The sequence below is a fragment of the Rhinoraja longicauda genome, chromosome 3, assembly GCF_053455715.1.
Source record: "Rhinoraja longicauda isolate Sanriku21f chromosome 3, sRhiLon1.1, whole genome shotgun sequence".
Classification (NCBI taxonomy): Eukaryota; Metazoa; Chordata; class Chondrichthyes; order Rajiformes; family Arhynchobatidae; genus Rhinoraja; species Rhinoraja longicauda.
This window is the reverse complement of record NC_135955.1, coordinates 91,103,967-91,117,672: the sequence shown is the minus strand read 5'-3', so window position 1 is coordinate 91,117,672 and position 13,706 is coordinate 91,103,967. Positions and strand designations below refer to the sequence as shown.

At 49.7% G+C, this 13,706-nt stretch overlaps 2 protein-coding genes across 3 annotated transcripts in view; both read left to right on the top strand.

The window, feature by feature from the left end:
• The window catches only part of asb5b (ankyrin repeat and SOCS box containing 5b), a 59,385-nt gene extending 55,373 nt beyond the window's left edge, over window positions 1-4,012 (top strand). For both annotated transcript variants that reach the window (XM_078397077.1, XM_078397078.1), the window contains one exon: window positions 3,714-4,012. In XM_078397077.1, coding sequence (XP_078253203.1) covers window positions 3,714-3,841 — 128 coding nt within the window. In that variant the 3' untranslated portion in view covers window positions 3,842-4,012. The remainder of the gene's footprint in view (window positions 1-3,713) is intronic.
• Window positions 4,013-13,081: 9,069 nt separating this feature from the next.
• The window catches only part of spata4 (spermatogenesis associated 4), a 28,290-nt gene continuing 27,665 nt past the window's right edge, over window positions 13,082-13,706 (top strand). Inside the window, exon 1 of the mRNA XM_078397076.1 lies at window positions 13,082-13,392. Coding sequence (XP_078253202.1) covers window positions 13,118-13,392 — 275 coding nt within the window. The 5' untranslated portion in view covers window positions 13,082-13,117. The remainder of the gene's footprint in view (window positions 13,393-13,706) is intronic.

Sequence of the window (13,706 nt, the reverse complement as noted above, 5' to 3'; positions counted from 1 at the left end):
TAGATACCTGGATGGGAAGGGTTTAGACGGATGTGGGACAAACGCAGACAAATGGGATTAGCTCGGTTTGCCAACTTGGCTGGCATGGACAAGGTGGGCTGAACGGCCTGTTTTCTTATTGCACAGCTCAATGACTGGGAGTTTAAGAAAGGCATCTTCAGTGGTAGACAAGATATTGAGAAACTTTTTGAAGGTGAGAAGATGAATTGACATTTGGAAGGGAACGGATTGATGGCTTTTCATGGGGGATTCCTGCCTGACAGATTTAGTTGTGATGAAGTGTGCAGTTGAGAGCAGTGGTTGATATCATCAACGTGGATCTCTGTAAGGCTTTTGACAAGGTCCCATGTGGAAAACTGGTTCAAGCTGTGAGCTTCCGTTGGATGCAAGGCAAGATTGCAAGACAAAATATGTCAGAAGAAAACGCAGATGCTGGTTTATACCGAAGGTGGACACAAAATGCTGGAGTAACTCATTGGGACAGACAGCATCTCTGGAGAGAAGGAATGGGTGACGTTTTGGGTCGAGATCCTCCTTCAGATCTCCTCCTCGCTGGGACAGTGCGGGGAGATGGGCCAGGGTTCATCCATCAGAGATGGATTGTTGTGGAGGAGGTTGAGAGAGGACCTGACAGAGGGATACAGCATTGTGAGTGGCTACAATATCGTTTAGTTTTCCTTAGTTTATTATTGTCACGTGTATTGAGATAATAGACAATAGACAATAGACAATAGGTAATAGGTAATAGGTGCAGGAGGAGGCCATTCAGCCCTTCGAGCCAGCACCGCCATTCAATGCGTTCATGGCTGATCACTCTCAATCAGTACCCCGTTCCTGCCTTCTCCCCATACCCCCTCACTCCGCTATCCTTAAGAGCTCTATCCAGCTCTCTCTTGAAAGCATCCAACGAACTGGCCTCCACTGCCTTCTGAGGCAGAGAATTCCACACCTTCACCACTCTCTGACTGAAAACGTTCTTCCTCATCTCCGTTCTAAATGGCCTACCCCTTATTCTTAAACTGTGGCCCCTTGTTCTGGACTCCCCCAACATTGGGAACATGTTTCCTGCCTCTAATGTGTCCAATCCCCTAATTGTCTTATATGTTTCAATAAGATCCCCCCTCATCCTTCTAAATTCCAGTGTATACAAGCCTAATTGCTCCAGCCTTTCAACATACGACAGTCCCGCCATTCCGGGAATTAACCTAGTGAACCTACGCTGCACGCCCTCAATAGCAAGAATATCCTTCCTCAAATTTGGAGACCAAAACTGCACACAGTACTCCAGGTGCGGTCTCACTAGGCCCCTGTACAACTGTAGAAGGACCTCTTTGCTCCTATACTCAACTCCTCTTGTTACGAAGGCCAACATTCCATTGGCTTTCTTCACTGCCTGCTGTACCTGCATGCTTCCTTTCAGTGACTGATGCACTAGGACATCCAGATCTCGTTGAACATCCCCTCTTCCTAACCTGACACCATTCAGATAATAATCTGCCTTTCTATTCTTACTTCCAAAGTGAATAACCTCACACTTATCTACATTAAACTGCATCTGCCATGTATCCGCCCACTCACACAACCTGACCAAGTCACCCTGCAGCCTTATTGCATCTTCCTCACAATTCACACTACCCCCCAACTTAGTATCATCTGCAAATTTGCTAATGGTACTCTTAATCCCTTCATCTAAGTCATTAATGTATACTGGTACAGTAAAAGCTTTTTGTTGCCTGCTATCCAGTCAGTGTAAAGACTGTACATGATCGCAAACCTAGAACAGTACAGTACAGGAACAGGCCATTTGGCCCACAATGTCCGTGCTGAACATGATGTCAAGTTGTGCTGATATTCTCTGCCTGCATGTGATCCAAATCCCTCCATTGCCTGTAATTCCATTTAGATCTTTGAAGATCTTAAACACCACGATCATATCAGCCTCCTCCACCACCACCACCACCACCCCTGGCAGCGTGTGACAAACCCCCCACCTCCCTCTGTGTAAGAAGACCATCCTATCACCAACGAGAGAGCTGACCCGAGCTAGCATCTACCTCTTTGGAGACTCTAGTTCTATCTTTAATCGGACTTTACTGGACTTTATTTTGCACTGGCTTTATTGCATTTATCCTGCATCTGTCCACTGTGGTTGGCTCGATTGTCTTCAGACTGCTTAGTACACAACAAAAGGCTTTTCACAGTACCTTGGTTCACGTGCCAATAATGAACGAAACACAAACCTTGCCCCCCACATCTCCTTTAAACATTTCCCTTCTCAACTTAAAGCTGTGCCCTCTGCAGGTGGACATGCCTCTTCATTTCATCTGTGCCTCAGAATTGTAGAAACCCCCATCATGCCTGGCCTCAATGCCTGGCCTTCCAGAGAAAACAATCCCAGTTTGTCCAAAGTCTGAAGAAGGGTCTCGACCCACTACCTCACCCCATTGCTTCTCTCCAGAGATGCTGCGTGTCCCGCTGAGTTACTCCAGCATTTTGTGTTATCTTGCAAGTCTATCCAACCTCTCCTTATCAATGAATGAATAAGTTTATTGGCCAAGTATATGCATATACAAGGAATGTGCCTTGGTGCTCCGCTCACAAATGACAAATTGGTGGGCGGTGGAGGCCGAGATTGTCACATGGGTCAATAAGTACCCAGAGAATCACCACATCGGATTAATCCTGGACCGTAGGGTCAGGACCTGCCACACCAATTCTCCACTGCCTGGATTAGAGGGTTTAGACAATAGACAATAGGTGCAGGAGGAGGCCATTCGGCCCTTCGAGCCAACACCACCATTCACTGTGATCATGGCTGATCATTCACAATCAGTACCCCGTTCATGCCTTCCCCATATCCCCTGACTCCGCTATCATTAAGAGCTCTATCTAACTCTGTCTTGAAAACATCCAGGGAATTGGCCTCCACTGCCTTCTGAGGCGGAGAATTCCGCAGATTCACAACTCTCTGAGTGAAAAAGCTTTTCCTCGTCTCTGTTCTAAATGGCCTACCCCTTATTCTTAAACTGTGGCCCCTGGTTCTGGACTCCCCCAACATTGGGAACATGTTTCCTGCCTCTAACGTGTCCAATGCCTTAATAATCTTATATGTTTCAATAAGATCCCCTCGCATCCTTCTAAATTCCAGTGTATACAAGCCTAGTCGCTCCAGTCTTTCAGTTACAGGGAGAGGTTGGATAAACTTGGATTGTTTTCTCTGGAATGTCGGCAATTGAGGGGAGATCTGAGAGAAGTATGTGGGCCGAAGGGCCTCTTCCTGTGCTGTACATTGTGGGCCGAAGGGCCTCTTCCTGTACTGTACTGTTCTACGTTGCAAAAAGAACTGCAGCTGCTGGTTTTCACCGAAGATAGACACAGAGTGCTGGAGTAACTCAACGGGTCAGGCAGCGTCTCTGGAGAGAAGGAATGGGTGACATTTTGACCCAAAACATGTCTGCAGAGATGCTGCCTGACCCGCTGAGTTACTCCAGCACTCTGTGAAACGTCACCTATCCATGTTCTCCACAGATGCTGCCTGACCCGCTGAGTTACTCCAGCACTCTGTGCCTGTCCTGTCCTATGTTCTCTGTGGCGATTTACACTGGGAATCGCAGTGTCGGGCGTTCCCGAGTCTGGGTTTGTTTCAGTGTGGGTTGATTGTGGTGATGGGAGTGTGGGGACGATGTGCTGACTGATGCTTGCTTCCTCTACAGCCACGCCCAGCTCGCTGTGCCAGCTCTGCCGCCTGTGTGTGAGACGATGCGTCGGCACCACCCGTCTACAGTACATTCCACAGCTGCAGCTGCCCAGGCTTCTGAAGGACTTCCTGCAGCATCAGTAGCCGGCCTCCCATCGCCACCACTGTGCACAGCCGTGTGAGCTGCCAGCCCTCTGCTCCTCACTGTACAGACTCGTTCAGAAACCTGTGGTTGCAAACCACTCTCAGCCTCTTTCATGTGTTTCTCTCCAAACCCAAGGCAGATGAACAAAGTTCAGGAGCAGGAATAGACAATAGGTGCAGGAGGAGGCCATTCGGCCCTTCGAGCCAGCACCGCCATTCAATGTGATCATGGCTGATCATTCTCAATCAGTACCCCGTTCCTGCCTTCTCCCCATACCCCCTGACTCCGCTATCCTTAAGAGCTCTATCCAGCTCTCTCTTGAATGCATTCAGAGAATTGGCCTCCACTGCCTTCTGAGGCAGAGAATTCCACAGATTCACAACTCTCTGACTGAAAAAGTTTTTTCCTCATCTCAGTTCTAAATGGCCGACCCCTTATTCTTAAACTGTGGCCCTTTGTTCTGGACTCCCCCAACATTGGGAACATGTTTCCTGCCTCTAGCGTGTCCAACCCCAAAATAATTTGCAGGGAGCAGGTGGGGTGGAAGTAGGTGCACACCACACACACACCCCACACACACACCCCACACACACACCCCACACACACCCCACACACACCCCACACACACCCCACACACACCCCACACACACCCCCCACACACACCCCACATACACCACAGTTATCCTGATGAAATATTAGTGTTTACTGACTTAGAGATACAGCACGGCAACAGGCCCCGCGGTAACAGGCCGCGCGGCAGCAGGCCCCGCGGCAGCAGGCCCCGCGGCAGCAGGCCCCGCGGCAGCAGGCCCCGCGGCAACAGGCCCCGCGGCAACAGGCCCCGCGGCAACAGGCCCCGCGGCCCACCCAGTCCAGGCCGACCAGCCATCACCCGCTCACACTAGCTCCATGTTCTCCCACTTTCCCATCCACTCCCTGCACACTAGGGGGCAATTTACAGGGGGCCGATTAACCTACAAACCCTCACGTCTTTGGGATGTGGGAGGAAACCGGAGCACCCGGAGAAAACCCACGCCGTCACAGGGAGAACGTGCAAACTCCGCACAGACAGCACCCAAGGTCAGGATGGAACCCGGATACTACTGGCGTGGAGCTGTGAGGCAGCAACTCTACCCCCTGCACCACTCTGCCACTGTACCACTGCGCCATTGTTCCTCTGTGCCACTGTTCCTCTGTACCACTGCACTACTGTGCCTCTGTACCACTGCAGCACTGTGTCACTGTGCCACTGTTCCTCTGCACCACTGTGCCACTGTACCACTGTGTCACTGTTCCTCCATACCACTGCACCACTGTGCCTCTGTACCACTGCGCTACTGTGCCTCTGTACCACTGCACCACTGCAGCACTGTACCACTGTACCACTGTGTCACTGTTCCTCTATACCACTGCGCTACTGTGTCTCTGTACCACTGCACCACTGCAGCACTGTGCCACTGTTCCTCTGTACCACTGTGTCATTGTACCACTGTGTCACTGTTCCTCCGTACCACTGCGCCACTGTTCCTCTGTACCACTGCAGCACTGTGCCACTGTTCCTCAGTACCACTGCGTCACTGTGCCTCTGTACCACTGCAGCACTGTACCACTGCGCCACTGTACCACTGTACCAATGCGCCACTGTACCAATGCGCCACTGTGCCACTGCACCAATGCGCCACTGTACCACTATGCCACTGAGCCATTGTTCCACTGTGCCACTGTGTCACTGTACCACTGTACCACTATGCCACTGAGCCATTGTTCCACTGTGCCACTGCGCCACTGTGTCAGTGCACCACTATGCCACTGTACCACTGTGTCACTGTACCACTGCACCACTGTGTCACTGCACCACAGTGTCACTGCGCCATTGTGCCACTGTACCACTGCGCCATTGTGTCACTGTACCACTGTGTCACTGTACCACTGTGTCACTGTACCACTGTGTCACTGCACCATTGTGCCACTGTACCACTGCGCCATTGTGTCACTGTACCACTGTGTCACTGTACCACTGTGTCACTGCACCATTGTGCCACTGTACCACTGCGCCATTGTGTCACTGTGCCACTGTACCACTGTGTCACTGTACCACTGTGTCACTGTACCACTGTGTCACTGCGCCATTGTGCCACTGTACCACTGTGTCACTGTGTCAGTGTCACTGCGCCACTGTGTCACTGCGCCATTGTGCCACTGTACCACTGTGTCACTGTAACACTGTGTCACTGCGCCACTGTGTCACTGCGCCATTGTGCCACTGTACCACTGCGCCATTGTGTCACTGTACCACTGTGTCACTGTACCACTGTGTCACTGTACCACTGTGTCACTGCACCATTGTGCCACTGTACCACTGCGCCATTGTGTCACTGTACCACTGTGTCACTGTACCACTGTGTCACTGCACCATTGTGCCACTGTACCACTGCGCCATTGTGTCACTGTACCACTGTGTCACTGTACCACTGTGTCACTGCACCATTGTGCCACTGTACCACTGCGCCATTGTGTCACTGTGCCACTGTACCACTGTGTCACTGTACCACTGTGTCACTGTACCACTGTGTCACTGCGCCATTGTGCCACTGTACCACTGTGTCACTGTGTCAGTGTCACTGCGCCACTGTGTCACTGCGCCATTGTGCCACTGTACCACTGTGTCACTGTAACACTGTGTCACTGCGCCACTGTGTCACTGCGCCACTGTGTCACTGCGCCATTGTGCCACTGTACCACTGCGCCATTGTGTCACTGTACCACTGTGTCACTGTACCACTGTGTCACTGTACCACTGTGTCACTGCACCATTGTGCCACTGTACCACTGCGCCATTGTGTCACTGTACCACTGTGTCACTGTACCACTGTGTCACTGCACCATTGTGCCACTGTACCACTGCGCCATTGTGTCACTGTGCCACTGTACCACTGTGTCACTGTACCACTGTGTCACTGTACCACTGTGTCACTGCGCCATTGTGCCACTGTACCACTGTGTCACTGTGTCAGTGTCACTGCGCCACTGTGTCACTGCGCCATTGTGCCACTGTACCACTGTGTCACTGTAACACTGTGTCACTGCGCCACTGTGTCACTGCGCCATTGTGCCACTGCGCCACTGTGTCACTGTACCACTATGTCACTGTACCACTGTGTCACTGCGCTACTGTACCACTGCACCACTGTGCCACTGTACCACTACACCGCTGTGCCACTGTGTCAGTGCAACACTATGTCACTGTACCACTGTGTCACTGTGCCACTGTACCACTGTGTCACTGTACCACTGTGTCACTGTACCACTGTGTCACTGCGTCACTGCGTCACTGTGCTGTTCATGATCACTGAATCTCCATACTGAGGTGTAATAATATTTGATACCTCAAGTTTGGGTAGACAGTTAAAACCTTTTTCCCAGAGTGGAAATGACAAATGCTTCTGTCTTCAAGGGACACACATTTGCCTTAACTAATCTTTTCCTCTTCACATACTTAAAGAAGCTTTTACTATCCTCCTTTATATTCTTGGCTAGCTTACCTTCGTACCTCATCTTTTCTCCCCATATTGCTATTTTAGTTATCTTCTGTTGCTCCTGATTCTATGTCACCCCTTGCAAGGGAGTGAATATCATTCCTTACCAACAGAGCGACCCCACCCCCTCTACCCACCTGTCTGTCTTTTCGATAGGAATGTTCAGTTCCCAGCCCTGGTCCTCTTGTAGCCATGTCTCTGTAATTCCCACATCATATACTGTACAGAAGGCAGTGGAGGCCAATTCACTGGATGTTTTCAAGAGAGAGTTAGATTTAGCTCTTAGGGCTAACGGAATCAAGGGATATGGGGAAAAGGCAGGAACGGGGTACAGTATTTGGATGATCAGCCATGATCTTATTAAATGGCGGTGCTGGCTAGAAGGGCCGAATGGCCTACTCCTACACCTATGTTTCTATTTTTCTACAGGCCCAGTACCGTCAAACGCTCATCCTAGGTTAACCCACTCATTCCTGGGATCATTCTCGCAAACCTTCTCTGTACCCTCTCCCCAGTCCTGGCAGATCGATCACCCTGTTCATTGTGTTCCTTGCACAGTAACCTATTCCGTCCCGTTTCTCCCACTTGCATGTTATCTCCCTCACGATCGTCTCTGGATCGCTTTTGACAATCCACATTGAGCCCAGTATCACTACCTCGACAGGCAGTCTCGTTCAGATCTACCAGCTGCTGGCTCTGCCACCACAGCCACGTTGTTGCTCCTTCCACATCAGCAACAAGGCATCACCTCACTGCCAACAATGTTGAAGTTGAGATGCCAACCCATATCACCCCATGAGTTGTGTTGGCAGAGGGAGGGGTAATCCTCCCTTAGAGCAATCAAATTGTTCATTGTCCCCCGTGTGCAGAGAGTGGATGCAAGAGTGGGATAACACAACGAGTGATGGATGGGAGGTGTGGACTTGTTGGGACGAAGGGCCTGGTTTCATGCTGTATCTCTAATCTAAACTAAACTAAATTCACTCAAACAAGAGGACATCCGGTTGGTTTTAATTTTCAGCTTGTGAAGTTGCAGTTTGAAAACTAGCCAATCCATTTCCGACATTACAAGTATATCTGACTGCAAACAGTGTGTCATTATGGAATGTTCTTAAGTCAGAAAAGGCACTGAAGAAATATAAAGATTTCTTTATTATTGCAGTGCTGTAAAACATAGAAGCAGAATTAGGCCATTCAAGCCATCAAGTCCACCATTCAATCACGGCTGATCTATCTCTCCCTCCAAACCCCATTCTCCTGCCTTCTCCCCATAACCCCTGACACCCGCACTAATCAAGAATCTATCTATCTTTGCCTTAAAGATATCCAATGACTTGGCATTCACAACCGTACGTGGCAGTGAATTCCATAGATTCACCACTCTCTGAATAAATAAATTACTCCTCATCTCCTTTCTAAAGGTATGTCCTTTTATTCTGAAGCTGTGCCCTCTGGTCCGAGACTCTCCCACTAATTCTCTGCCTCAGAAGGCAGTGGAAGCCAATTCTCTGAATGCATTCAAGAGAGAGCTAGATAGAGCTCTTAAGGATAGCGGAGTCAGGGGGTATGGGGAGAAGGCAGGAACGGGGTACTGATTGAGAATGATCAGCCATGATCACAGTGAATGGCGGTGCTGACTCTAAGGGCCGAATGGCCTCCTCCTGCACCTATTGTCTAATAGAAACATCCTCTCCACATCCACTCTATCCAGGCCTTTCACTATTCGGTATGTTTCAATGAGGTTCCCCCTCATTGAAACACAATGAGTTCATCATTCTCATACTCCTCGGTACATAACGCTGGAGTTTAAATCTTCCCGTGACAACCCGGACAAATCAGTCTCTGTGGAGATAGCCTGAGTCTATTGAAAGGCACGTTATGTACAAGTTTACAGTGGCCTTGGAAGTATTTAGCAGTCTGGAGCCTATGCCTGTAAAGATGTGCACCCCATATCCTGGCTCTAGAGGGAGCATGGCACACACGTCTCTCATCAGAATACCGTGGCCAGGGATGACAAGGCCTGCTTTTATTCAGGCAATATTACTTATTCTAAGTAAACATCTTCAATGAGAAACAATCTTCAACAAAACATGTGATATATGAAGGCAATAAACTACCAAGTATGTTGAAGCAAAGAACTGCAGATGCTGGTTTACACCACAGTTAGACACAAAGTTCTGGAGTAACTCAGCGGGTCAGGCAGCATCTGTGGAGAACATGGATAGGTGACGTTTCACAGAGTGCTGGAGTAACTCAGCGGGTCAGGCAGCATCTCTGGAGAACATGGATAGGTGACGTTTCACAGAGTGGTGGAGTAACTCAGCGGGTCAGGCAGCATCTGTGGAGAACATGGATAGGTGACGTTTCACAGAGTGGTGGAGTAACTCAGCGGGTCAGGCAGCATCTCTGGAGAATAAGTTACTCCAGTACTTTGTGTCTATGGTTGGTCGCTACCAAACATGCATTACCTCAGAACGCAGTACACACGCGTGTGCCACCACTCCACACATGCACTTTGTTCCTGCAAATGCTGCAATGTTTTAAAGCTTCTCGTGCTCAGACAATGTCTCCAGGGAAACATGTCAATGATCAGAATACAGTGTCAAGGCTGACAAATCCCCACCTTAAATTGGCAATATTGCACTAAGTAAACATCTTCATTGAGAAACAACCCACCACAAAACAGACGTAATCTGTGACCATTGGATTATTTTATGAAGAAGATTGAAAGTTATTGGGCATGGACACAGTCTATGAAAAGGCGATGTTTGTAAAGATTATCACTACTGAAATTTGTGTTATGGATTTATGTGCATTTTATTTGCTTGAAAATAACATTTGTTATTGTATTGGCATAAAGCATTTGAATTAAAAAAATATGAAAGATCCAATTGATCTGCTTCTTTATTCAACAGAGTAAAACCCTGTGGAAACTCTGCCCAGTGTGTAGCACGTCATTAGTACAAGTCTGTCCATGAGATCAGTGACTGAGAGTAAACTGGTGGGAATGAAGGAACTGCAGGGCAAAACAGAGTGCTGGAGTAACTCAGCAGGTCAGGCAGCATCTGTGGAGAACATGGATAGGTGACGTTTCACAGAGTGCTGGAGTAACTCAGCGGGTCAGGCAGCATCTGTGGAGAACATGGATAGGTGACATTTCACAGAGTGCTGGGATAACTCATAGACATAGACATAGAAAATAGGTGCAGGAGGAGGACATTTGGCCCTTCGAGCCAGCACCGCCATTCATTGTGATCATGACTGATCATCCACAATCAGTAACCTGTGCCTGCCTTCTCCCCATATCCGTTGATTCCACTAGCCCCTAGAGCTCTATCTAACTCTCTTTTAAATTCATCCAGCGAATTGGCCTCCACTGCCTTCCGTGGCAGAGAATTCCAGAAATTCACAACTCTCAGGGTGAAAAAATTTTTTTTTTTAACCTCAGTTTTAAATGGCCTCCCCTTTATTCTTAGACTGTGGCCCCGGGTTCTGGACTCCCCCAAAATTGGGAACATTTTTTCTGCATCTAGCTTGTCCAGTCCTTTCATAATTTTATACGTTTCTATAAGATCCCCCTCTCATCCTTCTAAACTCCAGTGAATACAAGCCCAGTTGATCCATGGCCACAAGCCCAGTCTTTCCAATCTTTCCTCATATGACAGTCCCGCCATCCCAGGAATTAACCTCATGAACCTAAGCTGCACTGCCTCAATAGCAAGGACGTCCTTCCTCAAATTAGGAGAACAAAACTGCACACAATACTCCAGAAGTGGTCTCACCAGGGCCCTATAAAACTGCAGAAGGACCTCTTTACTTTTATACACAAATCCTCTCGTTATGAATGCCAACATGCCATTAGCTTTCTTTACTGCCTGCTGTACCTGCACGCTTACTTTCAGTGACTGGTGTACAAGAACACCCAGGTTGCATTTCCCCTTTACCTAATCTGACACCATTGAGATAATTTATTCACAAAATGCTGGAGTAACTCAGCAGGTCAGGCAGCATCTCGGGAGAGAGGGAATGGGTGACGTTTCGGGTCGAGACCCTTCTTCAGACCATTGAGATAATAATCTGCCTCCTTGTTTTTGACTCCAAAGTGGGTCAGGCAGCATCTGTGGAGAACCCCAAACACCACCCCCACCCCAATCCAACCCCAACCCCTGACCCTTTGAGTCTCTCACCTGCCACGTTAAAAGTAACATTAGCAAATTTGCAGATGACACAAAGCTGGGTTGCAGTGTGAACTGTGAGGAGCATGTTAGGAAGTTGCAGGTTGTGTGAGTGGGCGGATGCATGGCAGATGCAGTTTAATGTGGATAAGTGTGAGGTTATCCACTTTGGTGGCAAGAATAGGAAGGCAGATTATTATCTGAATGGAGTCAAGTTAGGAAAAGGAGAAGTACAACGAGACCTGGGTGTCCTAGTGCATCAGTCACTGAAAGGAAGCATGCAGGTACAGCAGGCAGAGAAGAAAGCCAATGGAATGTTGGCCTTCATAACAAGAGGAGTTGAGTATAGGAGCAAAGAGGTCCTTCTACAGTTGTACAGGGCCCTGGTGAGACCGCACCTGGAGTACTGTGTGCAGTTTTGGTCTCCAAATTTGAGGAAGGATATTCTTGCTATTGAGGGCGTGCAGCGTAGGTTCACTAGGTTAATTCCCGGAATGGCAGAACTGTTGTATGTTGAAAGACTGGAGCGACTAGGTTTGTATACACTGGAATTTAGAGGATGAGAGGAGATCTTATCGAAACATATAAGATCATTAAGGGGTTGGACACGTTAGAGGCAGGAAACATGTTCCCAATGTTGGGGGAGTCCAGAACAAGGGGCCACAGTTTAAGAATAAAGGGTAGGCCATTTAGAACTGAGATGAGGTGAAACCTTTTCAGTCAGAGAGTTGTAAATCTGTGGAATTCTCTGCCTCAGAAGGCAGTGGAGGCCAATTCTCTGAATGCATTCAAGAGAGAGCTAGATAGAGCTCTTAATGATAGCGGAGTCAATAGACAATAGACAATAGACAATAGGTGCAGGAGTAGGCCATTCAGCCCTTCGAGCCAGCACCGCCATTCAATGCGATCATGGCTGATCACTATCAATCAGTACCCCGTTCCTGCCTTCTCCCCATACCCCCTCACTCTGCTATCCTTAAGATCTCTATCCAGCTCTCTCTTGAAAGCATCCAACGAACTGGCCTCCACTGCCTTCTGAGGCAGAGAATTCCACACCTTCACCACCCTCTGACTGAAAAAGTTCTTCCTCATCTCCGTTCTAAATGGCCTACCCCTTATTCTCAAACTGTGGCCCCTTGTTCTGGACTCCCCCAACATTGGGAACATGTTATCTGCCTCTAATGTGTCCAATCCCCTAATTATCTTATATGTTTCAATAAGATCCCCCCTCATCCTTCTAAATTCCAGTGTATACAAGCCCAATCGCTTGCGGGTATGGGGAGAAGGCAGGAACGGGGTACTGATTGAGAATGATCAGCCATGATCACATTGAATGGCGGTGCGTACAGGCTCGAAGGGCCGAATGGCCTCCTCCTGCACCTATTGTCTATTGTCTATTGTCCCGCCCATCGGGACAGCTGCCAATCAGTGCACGTAGGGCCCGCCTCCTGCGCTGGGATCCAATTACAGGGCGCGTTGTCAGTGAGCGCCGTCCTCTGGCGCTGACAGTAACGATGACGCACCTGTCCGGTCGCCATAGAGACGGTGCCGGTGACGCGCCGCCATGGAGACGGTGACGCGCCCTATCCGGGTCGCCATGGAGACGGGGCCTATCCCCGCCGCCGCCGCCATGGATTTGCAGACGCTGCCGAGCCTCGGCCCCGGAGACTCACAGTGCTGGGCCCCCGCGCCCCGGACCGGCCGCGCTGCTTCCTTCCTCCAGGCCGGTGCCGTCGGGGGGATCTACGGGCCGCTGCCCGCCCGCGCCGGCCTCGCCCGGGAGGTGATCCGCTGGCTGCAGGGCCTGGCGCTCAGCCGCCCCGTCACCAACGTCCCACGGTAAGGGGGAGACACAGGGGAGGGTACTGGGTACAGGGTACTGGGTACAGGGTACAGGGTACTGGGTACAGGGTACAGGGTACTGGGTACAGGGTACAGGGTACAGGGGACAGGGTACAGGGTACAGGGTACAGGGTACAGGGTACAGGGGACAGGGGACAGGGTACAGGGTACAGGGTACAGGGTACAGGGTACAGGGGACAGGGGACAGGGTACAGGGTACAGGGGACAGGGGACAGGGTACAGGGTACAGGGTACAGGGTACTGGGTACAGGGTACAGGGTACAGGGTACTGGGTACTGGGTACAGGGTAC